The sequence below is a fragment of the Tenebrio molitor genome, chromosome 8 (assembly GCF_963966145.1).
Source record: "Tenebrio molitor chromosome 8, icTenMoli1.1, whole genome shotgun sequence".
NCBI classification, from domain to species: Eukaryota; Metazoa; Arthropoda; class Insecta; order Coleoptera; family Tenebrionidae; genus Tenebrio; species Tenebrio molitor.
This window is the reverse complement of record NC_091053.1, coordinates 797,081-813,416: the sequence shown is the minus strand read 5'-3', so window position 1 is coordinate 813,416 and position 16,336 is coordinate 797,081. Positions and strand designations below refer to the sequence as shown.

Genomic DNA, 16,336 nt, shown 5'->3' with positions numbered 1-16,336 from the left:
AAAACGTTTGATTCCGTTTCTGTTATTCTTTTCGGGGCCGGAATTAAATCCTAATGAAAAAATTACGATGGAGTGGTGAGCTTTTTGCAAGCGCCGCTTTCAAAGCTGCTATTATGCGAATTTATAAATTAGGAAAGCTCGTATTTCATTTTTAGGAGAATGGAGATTTGACTATCATTTATATTGCCGACGGAGAATTATTCATGTTTCATTGCACACTCCACCCATTCATGGATTCAATCCAGGTGCCTTCGCTTTAATAAGGGTTAGCATGAAAATACCTGATAAATGAGTTTTGTTTTGAATGGCGCTTTATCAAACCTTAATTATTATCCCCATTTTTATTTACCCTTCATACCAAATAATTAAATCATTGGCATTTCAGCGAATAATTAACCCAGAAAATCCTCCTATACTTAAATGCGATACCAATTTAACTAATTTTAATTGATATGAGGCAGAAGACGCCAAGACTGGATTTGACGATTCGCGGGAGCGCTCGCGCTTTTATCCCTGGGTGTGTGCGTCGATGGTGGGGGAAACTATGGGTGGGGCTTAGGTGCAGCGCTACTCTGGCGGCCGCTCGGATAAGCTTCCCAAATAACTTTTAGCAAATTCCCTCAATAAGACAGTTACTTACCTAAACACACTCAAATCTTCAGTTTTTTTTCAAAAGTATTTCTGGCTCTATTTGTGCAAGCTGTACGATTTTTTCAGGGTAGGGTGTTGGATGTAATTATAAAGTGAAAGAATCATCCCTTCAGCCCTGAATGGCGAGTCACTTTACCCCAACCCTGATATAAGCCACCGGTTCCGATTCGTCGTATAAAGAAACGATTGTGTGTGTAAATGTGTTTCGGCCTTCCACCCTCTCCGTATGAAATTTTCACAACCCTCCACCGTGATATTATAGCGAACCCGTATAAAGCAGTCTATTTGCCCCGACACGTACCCATTCATTGTTTTGCAACGTTCTTTAAGTGTATCTCCTGTCGATGGGGTTGGTATCCACCCCCCTGGTGGAGTAAATTGTTGGCCAAGCGTTTATCCATCAAATGACGTTGATGCGGCCGACAAGCACCCCCATTAATTTAATTTGTTAATTAATTACGGCCCACTTGAATTCAGCAAACGCAAGCAAGTATGTAACAATTAAAATGACAAATGCAATTGCCGCCATAAATTTAAATTTAATAACGCCACAGTAAACAAGAAATGATATATTGTGGGCCGCACTCAACTTCACTCTCCTAATAACTAATGAAATGTAGTTAACGGTGTATTTTTGTTGGCAACGCACTTGGAGTGATTAATCGGTAGGTGTCGTTGTCACTTGGGGGTGGGGGCGGTTCCATCGCGGTGGCGGCGTGTTGACAATGCCCTCTAATCAAACAAGGCCTGTTTGATGCGCAAAGCGAGAGCGACAGGCCGCGCTTGAATTATGTTTCCTATAATTTTTTTTAAATAACCGAGTTGGTATTTCGTGGTCTCGCTTTTGTCATAAACATTTTCAACCAAAAACATTTTTCAAATAATTTTCTTTGATCGACGCTTTCAAATATCACCGCACTCTAATAATAAATCAATCTCATTCCAAATTCATCTATTTTGTAACTTCTTGTTTACCCGCTTGGGCCTTTCTAATTGAAGACCAATCCGGCCAACCCTCGCTATTATTATCATTCCAGAGAGGGTGCTAAGCTGATCCTGAGCCCTTCCGACGCGGTTCTTACCACCTGTAGGCTTAAATTCCGCGGAGATTCAGCTAAAATTAAATTACCCAAGTCGGTTAATAATTTAGTGTTGTGAGGCGACGGCTCCTTTTGCATCGCCTTTTGAGTGGCATTTTCGCATTTTCTTTTTTTTTTCCTAGTCGGAAACTGACAGGCGAAATTGTTTCAGATAAACGAAAGCTCGGTTAAATACATTCCACTGCCGAACGCCATAGTAACCGAGAACCGTCGGCAACCGTTTATTACCCAGTCAGCTCTGGAGCTCGAAATTGATAGCAGTACGTTCGAAGGTGGGAAAGCTCGTCTGCAATGTGTCGCGAACTTGTTCAACTTGTACAAGAGGGAGGTCGAGCTGATTCTTGAAGAGGAGAAGCCGAGGCCGAGACCGTCTTCGGAGCTTCGCACCAGGGATGCCGCAGGTAACACATGTTTCAAATGTTAAAACAAGAATTTATACAAGAATTCGGGGCGTTCTTAAAGCTCAAAGCAAAAGCGAATTTAACTACCTCAAAATAACAACAAAAATTCCAATACAGTTGTTGTTGTTGTGATGGCCATTTGCAGAGTAGTTCCCGTGACCGTCCAAGATATTGCTTCACAATCACTCCATCAGAGAAAGAGAAACATGCAGATTCCTTTTTCATCGCATTTGTGACCTTGAATATCTCCATCGTCTCTACCCACTGTATGGGCGTGGTCAGACAGACTGAGTGGGGGACCATTCACATACGTATTCTATTACGTTACTCCCTACTCTGTGACGGTCACTACTCCCAGGTTCTCTCTACCTAACGATACGGCTTCGCCCGCAAATTTCAGAATGTTTTAAAATTATGTTGTTTCTACTTTCATGTATTGTGATAAACGCAGTAATTTCAATATGAAGTTTGTCTTTTTACGAAGAATAATTAAAACTTTACTGTAGCTACTTTTTTTCCGACTATATAAACAAAAAGATCAATACGATAAGAAACTAACACTATGATCACTTACCAATTCATGAAAATACGCCAACATAACACTTTTATTTTCAGTTGTAACCTTATTTAGATCCTCCTATTGTTTGATTGTTTCGTTTGATTTCAGATACCTGCCTTTTGATTTTTCCAATATTAAGCTATTTGAAGCTTGTTCTGCTTCATTTAAGACATCTTCCGGTAAAACACAATCATTCAAACACATTTTGCGAAATTGCTACTTTTATAAACAACCAAATGTAACTATGACACCTGAACATATCATGCAAACGCGATTTCCAACTCGAAAAAACGTTTTTTGTGCTTAACAGGCTTAAAAATGATAATAGGGGTTGCTTTTTGTGGGTGTCAAGGTGACGATATACTCAAATACTGAAATAGGGGTGAAGGTGAGGGTATTTCCAACTCGAAAAAACTGTCTTTTTTTCTTAACAGGGTTGAAAATGGTAGTAGGGGGTGGTTTTTGTAAAATTAAAGTAGGCAGTAATTTTCTTCTTGTTTTGAAGATCAAGTGTACAAAATTTCATCAAGATCGGAGTAAAACTCTAGATTTGCATACAAAATATACAAACAAACAAACATTCAGTTTTATATATCTAGATTGATAAAATAACAAAGAACTCATTGTTCTTAGTCCTGAGTTAATTTTCATTCCCCCGATCCTAGATTTGGTAGTTTGCACTTCTAACGATTCTCCTAAGTACAACTCTGATTGCGACTTGTGTATCGTTAATAAGTCTCGTTAAATTGCAAAATAGGTGCCTCGGTTTGATTCGAGTTTTATTATTGTCTTGCCGCCGGCATTAAAGACGTATTTAAAAACTTTTAATCACTTTTTAAAAGCACGGTTTCATTAGCTGTAGAATGTTGTTTTCAAAGTTTGAATCGTTGTAGTACTTTTATGCTATTGCTGCTGAAATTTTTTACGGCTTTTCATTATCGTTCATTCCTCGCCCCAAAGTTGCAACGCGCAATTTTTTTAACTGCAGCTAATATTTATTTAATTGAGGTGTCACTGTTCACTAATTAATTTCATAATCATAAAAACGCCAACCCTATCTCGATTAAAATAAATGAAATCACGCATTATTCATTAATAATTCTGTTGCTGTTTCAAATGTTTCAAATTCAAATTATTTATCTACTGATTTGAGCTTTGACAATTTATTTAACTTCATTTAAATAATTATAAAAAATATGTTAACGAATCGTCATCGTAAATATGTATGACGTAACTTCCCCCTACTTTCAAAACGTTTTAATTTATGCCTCGTAATAATAATGCTTTTATATTTAACAAAAACAAAACACCTTCGGGCAATCCGCCAGCAACGTTCAATTTGTACAGCTTTGCTCTCCATTGTTGGCTTAATTTGAGGCAATTGGCGAGTACCACCCCAGACGGAATAAAAATTTCACGTTTGTACAGCCGGAAAAAAAGCATCCGCAGACTCCAGCTTGGCGCTTTTCTTACATTTGTGTTTGTTGGCAAAGTGTGTCAAAGGTCATCTAAAAACGACATAATGACCTTAAACTGCAAAACGAACCTTCATAAGAAAATATAGCCCATTAGCAGCGCGTAACTCAATTTGAAAGAGAGAATCGCTCATCGTGTGGGACAAAATGTGGGCACTGTGTTACGGTGTTGTCGTGCCTGGTTTGAAGACCAATATTATCGAAACTTTCACCGTTTTCAACAAAGTTTCATCAAAATCTGCAATTTCTATTTGTTCGTGTTGCTTTTTCGCTGACTGTACCTTGCCGCCCCTTTCGGCGGTCCTCTCGCCCCCGAACCGCCCTGTACACGTGCACCTTTTGCATATTAAAATTTTTAATTCGGGTATGAAATTTGCGGGCGCGTTCTTCACCCCGGTCCTGGACCCGCGCGGGACTAATCAAAGTATTTAATATCTCAAGCACGTGGTCTGGCTTGATATGGAATTTCCGTGGGCCAGATTCCTCGGAGTTGTTCGCGTGCTTCTTTGTCGTAAGTTGGTGTGTTTGCTTTGGGAGATATTCGATGAACGTTTAACTTTGGCGAACGGTTAATTTCGTATTTTTGTTTACTCGCCGCGGCGTAATTGTTTTCTCAATGCGAAATAAAATATTTTCTCTCTAAATTAGCTAAAATTCAACCGCACCGTGCTTTGTTCCGGGACACGAATAAACAGTCGACTCCGCCAAGTTTTACATAAATATTGACGATCCGAAACGGTAAAAAGTCGTGCGTGCGCCCCTCGGATTGCACAATTCCACAAATGAAACGTCAATTTTCGATCGACTGACGGATCTAGACGAAAAGCAGGGTTGTCGCGAGTGACGGCGCCACTGTCGCACAATTTACTCAAGAAAATGACATTCTAGCAATTCTGAAACTGCCACTACGAATTTATGCAACACTTTCTTCTGAGTCTATTTTTATTCCAGGCAATCCACAACACGTCTTCTTATACCCTGCGATCGAAAATAAAAAAATCGAGATGGCCATGATTAATGATTATTTTGTTTCTCTATACCTGAAAAATAACGTGTCCAAAAACTGCAATTTAATTGATATCCCGACTTTGCGAAGGTCATTTGAAAACATGAAGCTAAGAGCATTTGGAAGCTGAAGGCAGACATTTCGAACATTTACTCTAGTTCGTAAATACGATTAGAGCTCCTGATGATTCTTTTACAACAGGTCACACATAATTCACACCTTTATGAAAATCAAGATTTCTACGTTCTCAAAATTACTAACCTAATTTTTAGGACTGACATCTGATAATTGACATTTTAACGAATTTCCAACTGAAATACATTTCTGGTCACAGCCAACTCTATTTTTTTCGATCTCATGGTACCTATTATTACAGTTCAAAAGCGCGCCGCGAAATGTTCCAATTTCGAATGACAGTGTCATATATGTATATTTGTTCGTACTATTATAATTAACGACTGAAAAATGATTGGACTATTTGGGGTTAAGGGCAATGAAATATTTCCCAGTTAAGCGCTAATTTATGTTTTAATACGAGCCTGCACTTGGTGAAAACAAAGAACAATTTGCATCGACAGCTTCAGCTGCACCACGCATAACGTACAGCTCGAATTAATTCAAATTTAGTTCGCAGCCGTCGTACAATGTGCAATTTACACTTTAATTATTTTCTCAACTGGAGTTATAATTATTTGGAAACTCTATGGAGAAATTATGTAAATTACTCCTCAGCAAAATTGTAAACACAAGTTTTGTAGTTTTTCTTCGAGTTAATCCGATCAAGATTATTGGATTTTAACTAGATCTTGCAGGATTGCAGGTTTCGTGCTGCACCAATTTGAAAAATAATTATCACATTTGACAGGTTGGAGCTTGTTCACTAATGCCCTTAGATCCCGCCACAATCGTCGCTTTGTAGCCGTCGCAGGAAAGAAAAATATGTATTTTTCATTATGTCATGTCCGCGTCAAAGAAATTCAATTACGGTCTGCATTCGGTATAAATATCGCCCTCAAAAGACAAAAATTGGGATGATTTCCCCCGAGGAAGAAACCAATACTTTCCGCGGTTGAGACCAGACAGTTGGTAGCTTTGTCAAACGTGAACGGAGTACAGTAAGCTCGCCGCATTATACTTCACTACTCTAATGTCAGTTGGGAACTAAGGTCAAGTCGGACTGCTCAAACAAAGATTCCGACCTGAGATGGCAACATTCTCGACCACTCTCATCTCACAACTTTGTTCTAATTGGCTCGGATCAGATTCAAATCAAAAAGAAACTTGATTAAAAGAGTTTGTTTGAATTAGATCAACTGTGTAACTACGAGCTTGGTGCGGAAGATGCAAGTAGAGGTGGGCGCATGGCTACGCAATACATATTTTACTGTCTTAGTAATTTTGTTGTTCACTTTAATTAATTAATAAATGAGCTTCCTAGCTGAGATCAAACCAGCGAAAAGCGAACTAATTAACGACAGTTTAAATATTCTATCTAGTTGGAACTTAGACGGTGACACCGTCGAAAATGATAACAGTGGAAATTTTTAACACAAACTACGTATTTGTGGTGTATTTTTAAATTAAATATTCACAAAAATAATTAGATTTTAATTGAATTTTAATTATTCGCAGCAAATTAAATATCGACTGGGTTGTCTGTTGCAATAACTGGACACGTCGCATCAATTAAAATGTATTTCATAATATTGTGAATTAACAGGTGCTTTCATAACGAACGAAGCTTTTTTGCAATTGCCAAACAACTGTTGCTGTGCCAACGATTTTTGTTATCATTTTTATTAAATACGAAATAAGCGGAAAACTTTTGTTATCTTCATTTGTTTTGACTTTATGACTCGTAAAGTTTGGAAGTTGAGACCTCCGAGGTCATTACGTGGGGCGTAAAAAAGCGATGTAATTTTGTTAACTAAATTATACAAAGACCTTAAAGTGTGACTTTATAGGGTATTAAACAAAAACTGCGGTTTGCTTTTATGTGACGAGGTAGAAAAATATTTTTACGGAAAATTAAAAATTTTCCAAAGCTCGGGCTCAGACTCTTTTGACTGGTTGTGAAAACGCAAATATTTTCATTGGGGAATTTTAAAACTAGTGTGAAAATCGCAGCAGGGTGAATCTCTTTAATGGAGAACCGCAGATTCGAGTAAAAAGTCGAAAAAAATAATTTCAGATTATGGCGGCTCCATCGAGACCCTGTTTGAGCCCGGGTGCGATATTTCGATCGGATATCATCCTAATCTGAAATCGTTTTTCACTTACTTGAAGACAAGGATCCCTCAGGAAATAATAAAAGCCCCGAAAATCCTCGGGATTTAGCACATAACAACACAAGCGGAAATCTGAATATGAAAGAGCAACCGAAAATTTACTCCTGCGCGTTTTCCAAAGAATCTAAGAAATAGAATTGTCACTGGACGGGGTGGATTGTTAATTTAGTGGGGCCCCCAAATGTGAAAGAATATGATTGTTGTAACTGGTTGTAGTAATTAATTAGCTTGCCGCCAAGTTTGTTAGTTTAAATTATTTAACTAGTCCGGGGTTCATTAAAACTTTTGTAAAATAAAATTTACAAACAAGCACCCAGTAAAGTCGCGTTACCACACACAAAAAAAAATATAAACTAGGTCTGAATGGGTTCAAAAACTAGATCAAAACGCTGCGCAACTCCTTTTGATGTTGCACAGTTGTTAATTAAAATGGGAATACCGTGTGAACTATTCTTTGTTGGAAATGGACTCGTTCACACTGGAAATTGTAGAATTTCTCCGGAATTGCCAAAACAGTGTCTCCCAAATTGAAACTTACGATGAAAGCTCCCGGGTCACACTAATGGCAAGAGTTGTTCCTTTTATCTCTCAGAAGAAATGAAATTGAATTAGTGCGAATCATATTTTTTCACTTACTCGGAGTGGAAATAAATAAGGAAATCGCGCTTTTTTTCCGGCCGAAATCTCGGATTGTAATAATGCGCCAAAGCTCGGACAGTTCCCGCTAAAAGATTGTTCCCTGCCGGAGCTTTGAACTTTCTGGCTTTGTTTCAAAACGGGCTCAATTCATTACAGGTAGTGGACGTTGGAGACTCGGACGATTCTGTTTTACATGTCCAGGTAATTATGTTATGGTCAACTTCGGCTAAAGCTTCATGAAAATGGGAGCTTTCAGCAACTTGAAACATACAAAAACTGACACGAACTATTATTATTTTAATCATATCAAATGTGATTTATTGTGAAAGCACTATCACTGAAGCTAAGCAATCTCGGGAGTTGTCAATGTTTGGATGGGAGGTCGCGGGAGAACCGCGTTTTGTTGCTACTTCCACGTAATGATAAATCAATCCGGCCTGGATGCCGTACTAATTATACAGACTTAAGCCCCTCCCGTTATTTTTTTCTGTAGCTTTGTATTATTAGAATCGTTGGTGGTAAATCTTGGAAGCTCTAGTTTCAGAAAATGCAAGATTGTCCTTTTCGTCCTTGGCGATCGTTAAGCTCTCGCTTCCGCCCTTATCGATTCCTAATTATCGACCATCCGCATCCGCCTAAATTATGCGAGACCGCGGCGCAAGGATTCGTTCGCCTCTCTCGACTATCTCCTTTTTATCCAGATCCGTAATAAAACCATGAAACATAATGCCTTCGGACATTTTAAGGACAGAGTAGCTGGGTGTTAAGAGCACATAAAGTGGGGTACTTTATAATCATTATCTGAGAAGCTCGCGGACTGGGCAATTTTACTTATTCAGAGGACGGGGAGTCCTGTTTATCTCTGTCTTCATCTTAACGCTCACGCTGAGAACGCTGACATAAACAAGTGTTTATTCTTTTAGTTATGCTGATACGATTCAGATCTTTTTACGTAATGGCCCTACTATTTATGGAGCATAAAGATAACGCTTTCGTAAATATTCTATGTACACTTCGGTCGGGAATAAAAAGGACTCAGTCTATAACCGTCTGGGGATTTTTGTTTTAACTTTCCTGCAGGATATTGCACCGATGCGTCGAGTAATTTGATAGACCTTAAAAGATACAACGGTATCTCGGAGAATTTATACAGGGTGTTATTGAAAATATCTAAAAAATTCTGTCAAAAAATAAAATGACATTTATTTTTTGAGCTACATTTTTTAAAAATTGTTTTAGTCTTCTACGTTGTCAAACAACCTCGTAGGTAACATTTCGGCACATTTTAAAAATACACCCTGTATATCATATTTTATAAAACGTACACCAATGTGGTTCGCTTGTTTTCAAGCATATTTCCCATGGGTTACTTCGCATTGGCGTACATTTTATAAAACATGATATACAGGGTGTATTTTTAAAATGTGCCGAAATTTTACCGACGAGGTTGTTTGACAACGTAGAAGACTAAAAGCAATTTAAAAAAATTGTTGCTCAAAAAATAAATGTCATTTTATCTACATGAAGCCAGTAGCTCGTGGTTAAAATATCGTACAACTTTCAATAACACCCTGTATCAATTTTTGTTTGGAAGATAATGCAGATATCACGAGGTTTTGTCCAGGATCTTGAGCTATTACTCATCCTTGGCAATAAACAGGCAAAACAGCGAAAAGAGGACTCGTGAAAACAAATACTTTAAAACAAGAATCCGTACAAACAAATCTAACCGTGTTCTTTGCCGATTCCCATTCAGTTCTTGTCCGACTCCACCCCCATAAATATGTTTTTATTCGAAGAAGTTCGTCCGAACGATCAGACTTTCAGTTTATGAAAAATAAACTCAACCCGTAATGAGTGTGGGTGTTTTCAGGAGATAAATTCCCGTCTTGACGTCCTCATCTGGTTACGTAGACAAAATGTAAGGTTTTTTGTTTATCGGCGAAAAATAAAGTTTTTTACCAGAATATCGTAAAGTAAGCGAACTCGCTTTCAGAATTGAATTTACGATATTCCTAAACGAATTTTGTGCAAGCTTTTTGAATCCTTTGAATGTGCCGTGGATGCCAGGATGCTTGAATAAACGCGCCCAACCATGACGGAATAAGAATCTTACTTGTCGTAATACATTCCGCGATTTATGCCTACTCCAGATAAATTGATAAATGGAGTAGTGGAGGCTGTGCAAGTGTTTCAGCGAGGCTTAAAGCAAAACAATGTAAACCGCGAGACGCGCGGAATAGGGAACTTTTGTAACGCGGTTTCTTTCATTCAATTTTTATTCTTAGACGACAATTCTGATCACTCAAACAAACATTTTGACGGTCACTGGAACCGATGTATCTGGTATTGTGTCGACCACTTGAAATCAGTTGGTGTTAAATCTGCGAAAACAACTGGTACAAGTTTTCTTTTTGGTGCTGCGAGCTTTATCTTATTTTATCGTTTCGATTCTAGCCATAATTCATTTGGAGGTGCGCACATGTGGGAAATGCACAATTAGTTGAAAAACTTCCACCTCGAGGAAATCCCTTTTCGGTCAGTCGGGTTTCCACAGGAGACCGCGTGAATTTAGTGTCGGACCTGGAGGAAAACCTCCCTCACTATAAATTCAAAGACGGCTCGATAATGATTTAAAATTTGGCGGTTTTTGTTGCAGATGGCGCTGCCGGACATCGAGGTCGACTCGTCGTTCTGCTGTTGGGCGCCATTTTCGTGGGTCTGCGGTAACAATGAAGCTAAACCAGAGTGCGCGCGACATTTTAAATAAATACAATCAAATAATTTGTAAATATTGATGATGTAAATACAATTACGATGACTAGGTATGTAACGACTAGATCAAATCATTTTGTACCCAGTGACGTGGAGGACGAGCAAATCAAATAAATTAACCGGTTTTGAGTAATCATGTATAGTAGTGCTAATTATTTTTGAAAGGGTATGACATTGTGATAAACTGTGAAAAGTGTACATAAGATTAAAGAGACTAATTTACTCAGTGTACTATATAGATATTGAATAGCAAATTATAAATGTATTAAAGTAATGACAACCAATGAGAAACTCGTGACCACACGGGGATTCCCCTATCTTCTTTGTTCGAAACGTGGGCCGCGAACAATCACTCGGCCTCTCTCGATACTAACATCAGTAGTTATTTGGGTGTTCGATCCATCATATACCTAAGATATTGTTGTAAAATGTACTACATATTTGTTACCTAATGTAAAACCCGAGCTACAAAATAAAATATTGTTAAAAGTCGTTTCTTTCACTTCTTTGGGGAAATAATCGATGACGCACTGTGCCTTTGATGGGATTTGGGAGTTCTCTGTGGCCGGACATGGAAATTGCGAAAATATTAAAGACCACACACTTGAGGTTCGTCGAAAGAGGATCAAAGGTAATCCAGGATCACGGCGAAGGGGAATTCTTTTAAACAGTCCGAGGATACTGCGGTAAGTATGTGGGTCATGTGGGGGGGAATCGGAGACGAACTGGCCAAAACCTGACCGAGGGGAGGCTGTTGAAAAGCTAATTATATTGCTACGAAAGCGCCAGTGTGCGTTAGGCTTAAAAACAACTAATCAATCTGTTTTGTACTTGTTACAAATTTTTTAAAATAATAGTACACAAAAAATTATATTGTTCTTTGATTGCACTGACAAAATGCATTTTTTCGTGAAGATTTAAAAATTAGTGGTTGGTATCGAGCGTTCAAAAAAAAGTGCTCAAGACACGTAATTTCATTTTTAACTTTTTATTGTGAGCTAAATGATTGTTTTAACTAAAAGCTGGTTCTCAAAAGAATAAATGACGTTTAACATGTAAGGTTTGACAGCCAAAAGAAATTAATTTTTTGAAAACTCGTTAATGTTATCATTCCCCTGTCATAATTAAATTAGAAGATTTTTTCAATACTTGGACATGTCTTTGCGCACTGCACATAACAAACAAGTAGACGTTTCGAAAATGAGGACAATTTGTCTCAACTATTGAGTCTGAGCTCCTGGTCGAGAGTTCAATAAAATTGAGTCAGGTTTCAGTGACAAAATATGTAGTGCTTTATTTGGATAAAAGTAGCACGTTTTCTGGTTAAATCGGAAGTTAAACTGTCGCCTAGGCTATATATTTATTTTATCTTCTCGTATAATGGAGATGTGTGGCTGCATCATTCGCTACAGAATCACAATTTTCGCTGATAACGTCATTTTATTCTTCACCAACCGTATTCACTATTTTATGGTGACAATAAAATTGTTTTACATTCCCTGATAATCATTCAATTTTTTTACTTGTCATTCACAGGCATTACATATTTTGTGGTTCGTTTACAAATGGGATTTTTACTTTACTACGTTTCCACAATAAAAGTAATGCATGTCTGAAATAGTTGAAAAACCCAATAAGATTTTTTAACTACGACCATGCGGTATCTCACTCTTGTCACACAAATAAACTCTCTTTACTGCACGCCATGCGGTAATAAATGTTTACCGCGCGCTGCAGAAAATAATGGGATACTCGTGATTTTTCAGGGACCAGAAGTAAAACAATGATTGACATGGCCACCAATATAGTTTTTTCTACTCTTGTCGTGTGAGGATTTGCATCGTTTTGCATTATCATAATAATTATAATGATTTATTTTTTGCATTTAAAAAAAAATATAATCTTGATTTAATGTTCTTTATGGCGATCATAATTCGCTAGGCGCCACACAACATTTTAAAACACGAATAAATTAGTGCAATAGAGCCGTTTCAACGGCGTTAATTACGGCCATAACCTCCCCTTTTATCTTGGTAATAGCGCCAACGCTTCTACTTTGCCTACTTTTTCTTGGCAAAGTCGCAAGACAGTTTCGACCCTTAAAATATGGTCACGTTAAAAATGCGAAACACCCAGACAAAAACTACTGGAATCAAGATTATTGAATAGCAAGTTTCGCAGTGCAGAAGAGAAAATAATAAGATATGTGGAGGTCGCAAGGGACGACCACAAAATACCACTGAGGGTGGAAAAAACAAAACGGCCTCACGTTTCCGCCCCATTTTATTAACTTTTCCCAGTTTTTACCCTGCGATTTTATTTATGTTGGCGCGATATTATTAAAAAGTGCTCCGAAATGATTTTTTAATCCGTCTTGACATGCATTTATTATCTCCCCCGGAATGACGTCCTTTTCGCTTCTTATCTCCGACTTGATGGAAGAAGAGAAATATGAGGCTGGACTCATAAAAATAAAACACAAATTAAAAATGCTTCTTAATGGAGGAAGTCTCCAGAAAAACCATTTGTTTTCATTAGACTCCGGCGCACATAAATCTAAATAGGGTGTAGTTAAAGCCCATTTCGCCACTTAGCGTACTACCTAGATAATTCCTCATTGTGTACATTAGGGGAGAGTTGGTCGGCTCGGGATAGGGGATGGAGCACGCTTCCGGGTTAGATTCGGGCGACCCAATAAACTGAGAAGATTAATGCAGACATTGACGATTTTTTAGCCGAAGAGAAAATCAACAATAATGAAGAAACAGAAGCTTTTAAAGGGTTGAATTCATCTTAATAATTTGGGCTAGCAACAGCTTTTTAAGGTAATAATAATATGAGAGTCATTTCAGGACATGTTGAAGTGTGTAGCTATCTTTGTCCTACACATTAACTACCAATATGCGTCATCTTTCTCTGTTGCGCCGTAACCATGACAACAAGTGCGACCGTCGCAATCGGCCTGTAAAACTACATCTTGGATCAGGTCAATCTGAGTTTCAGCATTATCTTATTAGAAAGAAAATTTGTTGTATTTTGTGTTGTTTTGTGTGGTGTTTGTACAGGTTTGGATTTGGAAGGGTGAAGTAGGGGTGGGTTCGTTCATCAAAGTTGTGAGCTCTTTCAATACATCAGCGGCAGGCATCTAAATAAATCCGGAAGATTAATGCCCATGTATGGGTGACGTAAAAGATGCAAAAGCGCCACTTGTTATCGTAATAAATTAGTCGAGTGGTGTGGTAAACAGGTCGATAATGCTGTATATCTCATTTAACTTATTCCATAATTAAATTGTGAATTGCGAATCAAGCCCTCGCCCTCGTCATGTTGTGATTAATGTCAAAATTCTGAAATCGTTACGTGTTGACTTCGATCCTTTATTTTTGAAAACGTTGCGACGCTCTCGCCGTATAAATCATCCCTTAAGTATTTATTGGATCGATCCGATAAATAACTGTAGTGAATTCCCAATAACGCTCGAATCGGTTGCATTCCGAAATAGTCGACTGCATGACTTATCGAACTAATTAGAATAGGCGACGTTTCAATGTTCGCGCCATAAATCCGCTTGTGTTGTTTAATGCGTTTTCTTTGCGATTTATTTTACGGTTTACTTGACACATGCCGCGTTAAACGCCTGATAGTCGTGATTATGAGCCGGTGAAAAATGGCTCGGCTGGGTTAATGGGACATAAAAATGTGTTATTTGTGGCATGTAAATAAGGACATTACTGTTACATTATCTAACGTGCATCTAAATATGGAAATTCTACTAATGTCCACGTGGCACGAATGTCTGATGAAAAATTTAACACTTCCTTTGGGACATTTCAAACAATAAAACAACGCCTTTCACAATTTTTCAATGACTCCAATCAGGTAGGTCTTGGTTAAAGACCTACAGATAGATATTTCTTAAAAGAATTTGTTGGGAATTGGGATTGATTTTATATGGAAAAGCAGTTACCGCAAAAATCATCGCCCTGGAGCTACTTTAAAGAAGGAATATGAGTTTTTTTTTAGTTTTTTACGATTTTCTCGAAAATGAAACGAGCAAGGTACTATTTTTTCTTCACAGAAGAAGCAGCTTGGAGAGAGGAATCCAACGGTGCAAGATTCATCGCGAAATGTTACTTAATAAGGGAGTTATGGTCGTTTAAATTTTTTCTCAGGCAAAAAAAAAGAGTAAGCATGGTTTCTTTCAAGAAATTTTTTGTCGCGAATCTGAACCAAATCAGGGATAACTTAATATATTGGACGAATGAATTCAGGGATAGGAAAAGTATCGGGCGCAGACGCCATTTAATGGTGTGGGAGTCAAAAAAAGGGAATGTCAAAATTAATTTCAACGTCATTTTACTCGGCAACTATAGGTCGTAGATGGGATTAGTTTAGAGATAATTAATCAGGAGAACGAGAGGAATCGAGGGTGAAAGAATCTCTGCCGTATCTTCAATAATAAGCGAGATCCTGTGCAAATCTGAGCTGAATTGGACTGGTCCAAAAGTCAAAAATTTTCAGTAATCAAAATGCGAAGCAGACCAAAACAAAAGTGGTCTACATATTAGAACTTGAGGAAAGGAAAGGAAGTTATATGTAAAAATATAAGTTTTCCAGTTTTTAGCGATTTTCTCGAAAATAAAAAGAGCAAAGTACATTTTTTTCTGTTCAGAAGAAGCATCTTGGCGAGGGGAATCCAGCAGTGCAAGATTCATCGCGAAATGTTACTTAATAAGGGAGCTTTGGCCGTTTAGATTTTTTCTCAGGCAAAAAAATGAGTAGGCATGGTTTCTTTCAAGAAATTTTGTGTCGCAAATCCGAACCAAATCTAGGATAACTTAATGTATTGGATGAGTTGAATTCAGGGATAGGAAAAGTACCGGGCGCAGAAGACATTTGGTGGTGTGGGAGCCAAGAAAAGGGAATGTCAAAATTAATTTCAACGTCATTTTACTCGACAACTATCGGTCCTAGATGGGACTAGTTTAGAGATAATTAATCAGGAGAAAGAGAGGAATCGAGGGGTGAAAGAATCTCTGCCGTATCTTCAATAATAAGCGAGATCCGTTGCAAATCTGAGACGAATTGGACCGGTCTAAAAATCGAAAATTTTCAGTAATCAAAATGCGAAGCAGACCAAAACAAAAGTGGTCTACATATTAGAACATGACGAAAGGAACGGAAGTTATGTGTAAAAATATGAGTTTTTCAGTTTTAGCGATTTTATCGAAAAAAAAAAGAGCAAGGTACAAATTTTTCTCTTCAGAAGAAGCACCTTGGCGAGGGGAATCCAACAGTGTAAGATTCATCGCGAAATGTTACTTAATAAGGGAGCTATGGCCGTTTAGATTTTTTCTCAGGCAAAAAAAAGAGTAGGCATGGATTCTTTCGAGAAATTTTTTGGCGCGAATCTGAACCAAATCAGAGATAACTTAATGTATT

The 16,336-nt window shown here is 37.9% G+C and overlaps 1 protein-coding gene across 1 annotated transcript in view; it reads left to right on the top strand.

The window, feature by feature from the left end:
* LOC138136199 (uncharacterized) overlaps nucleotides 1–11,386 on the top strand; it is a 67,169-nt gene extending 55,783 nt beyond the window's left edge. The window contains exons 5-6 of the mRNA XM_069055257.1: nucleotides 1,903–2,152; nucleotides 10,779–11,386. Coding sequence (XP_068911358.1) covers nucleotides 1,903–2,152; nucleotides 10,779–10,849 — 321 coding nt within the window. The 3' untranslated portion in view covers nucleotides 10,850–11,386. The remainder of the gene's footprint in view (nucleotides 1–1,902; nucleotides 2,153–10,778) is intronic.
* The last annotated feature ends 4,950 nt before the right edge of the window (nucleotides 11,387–16,336 follow it).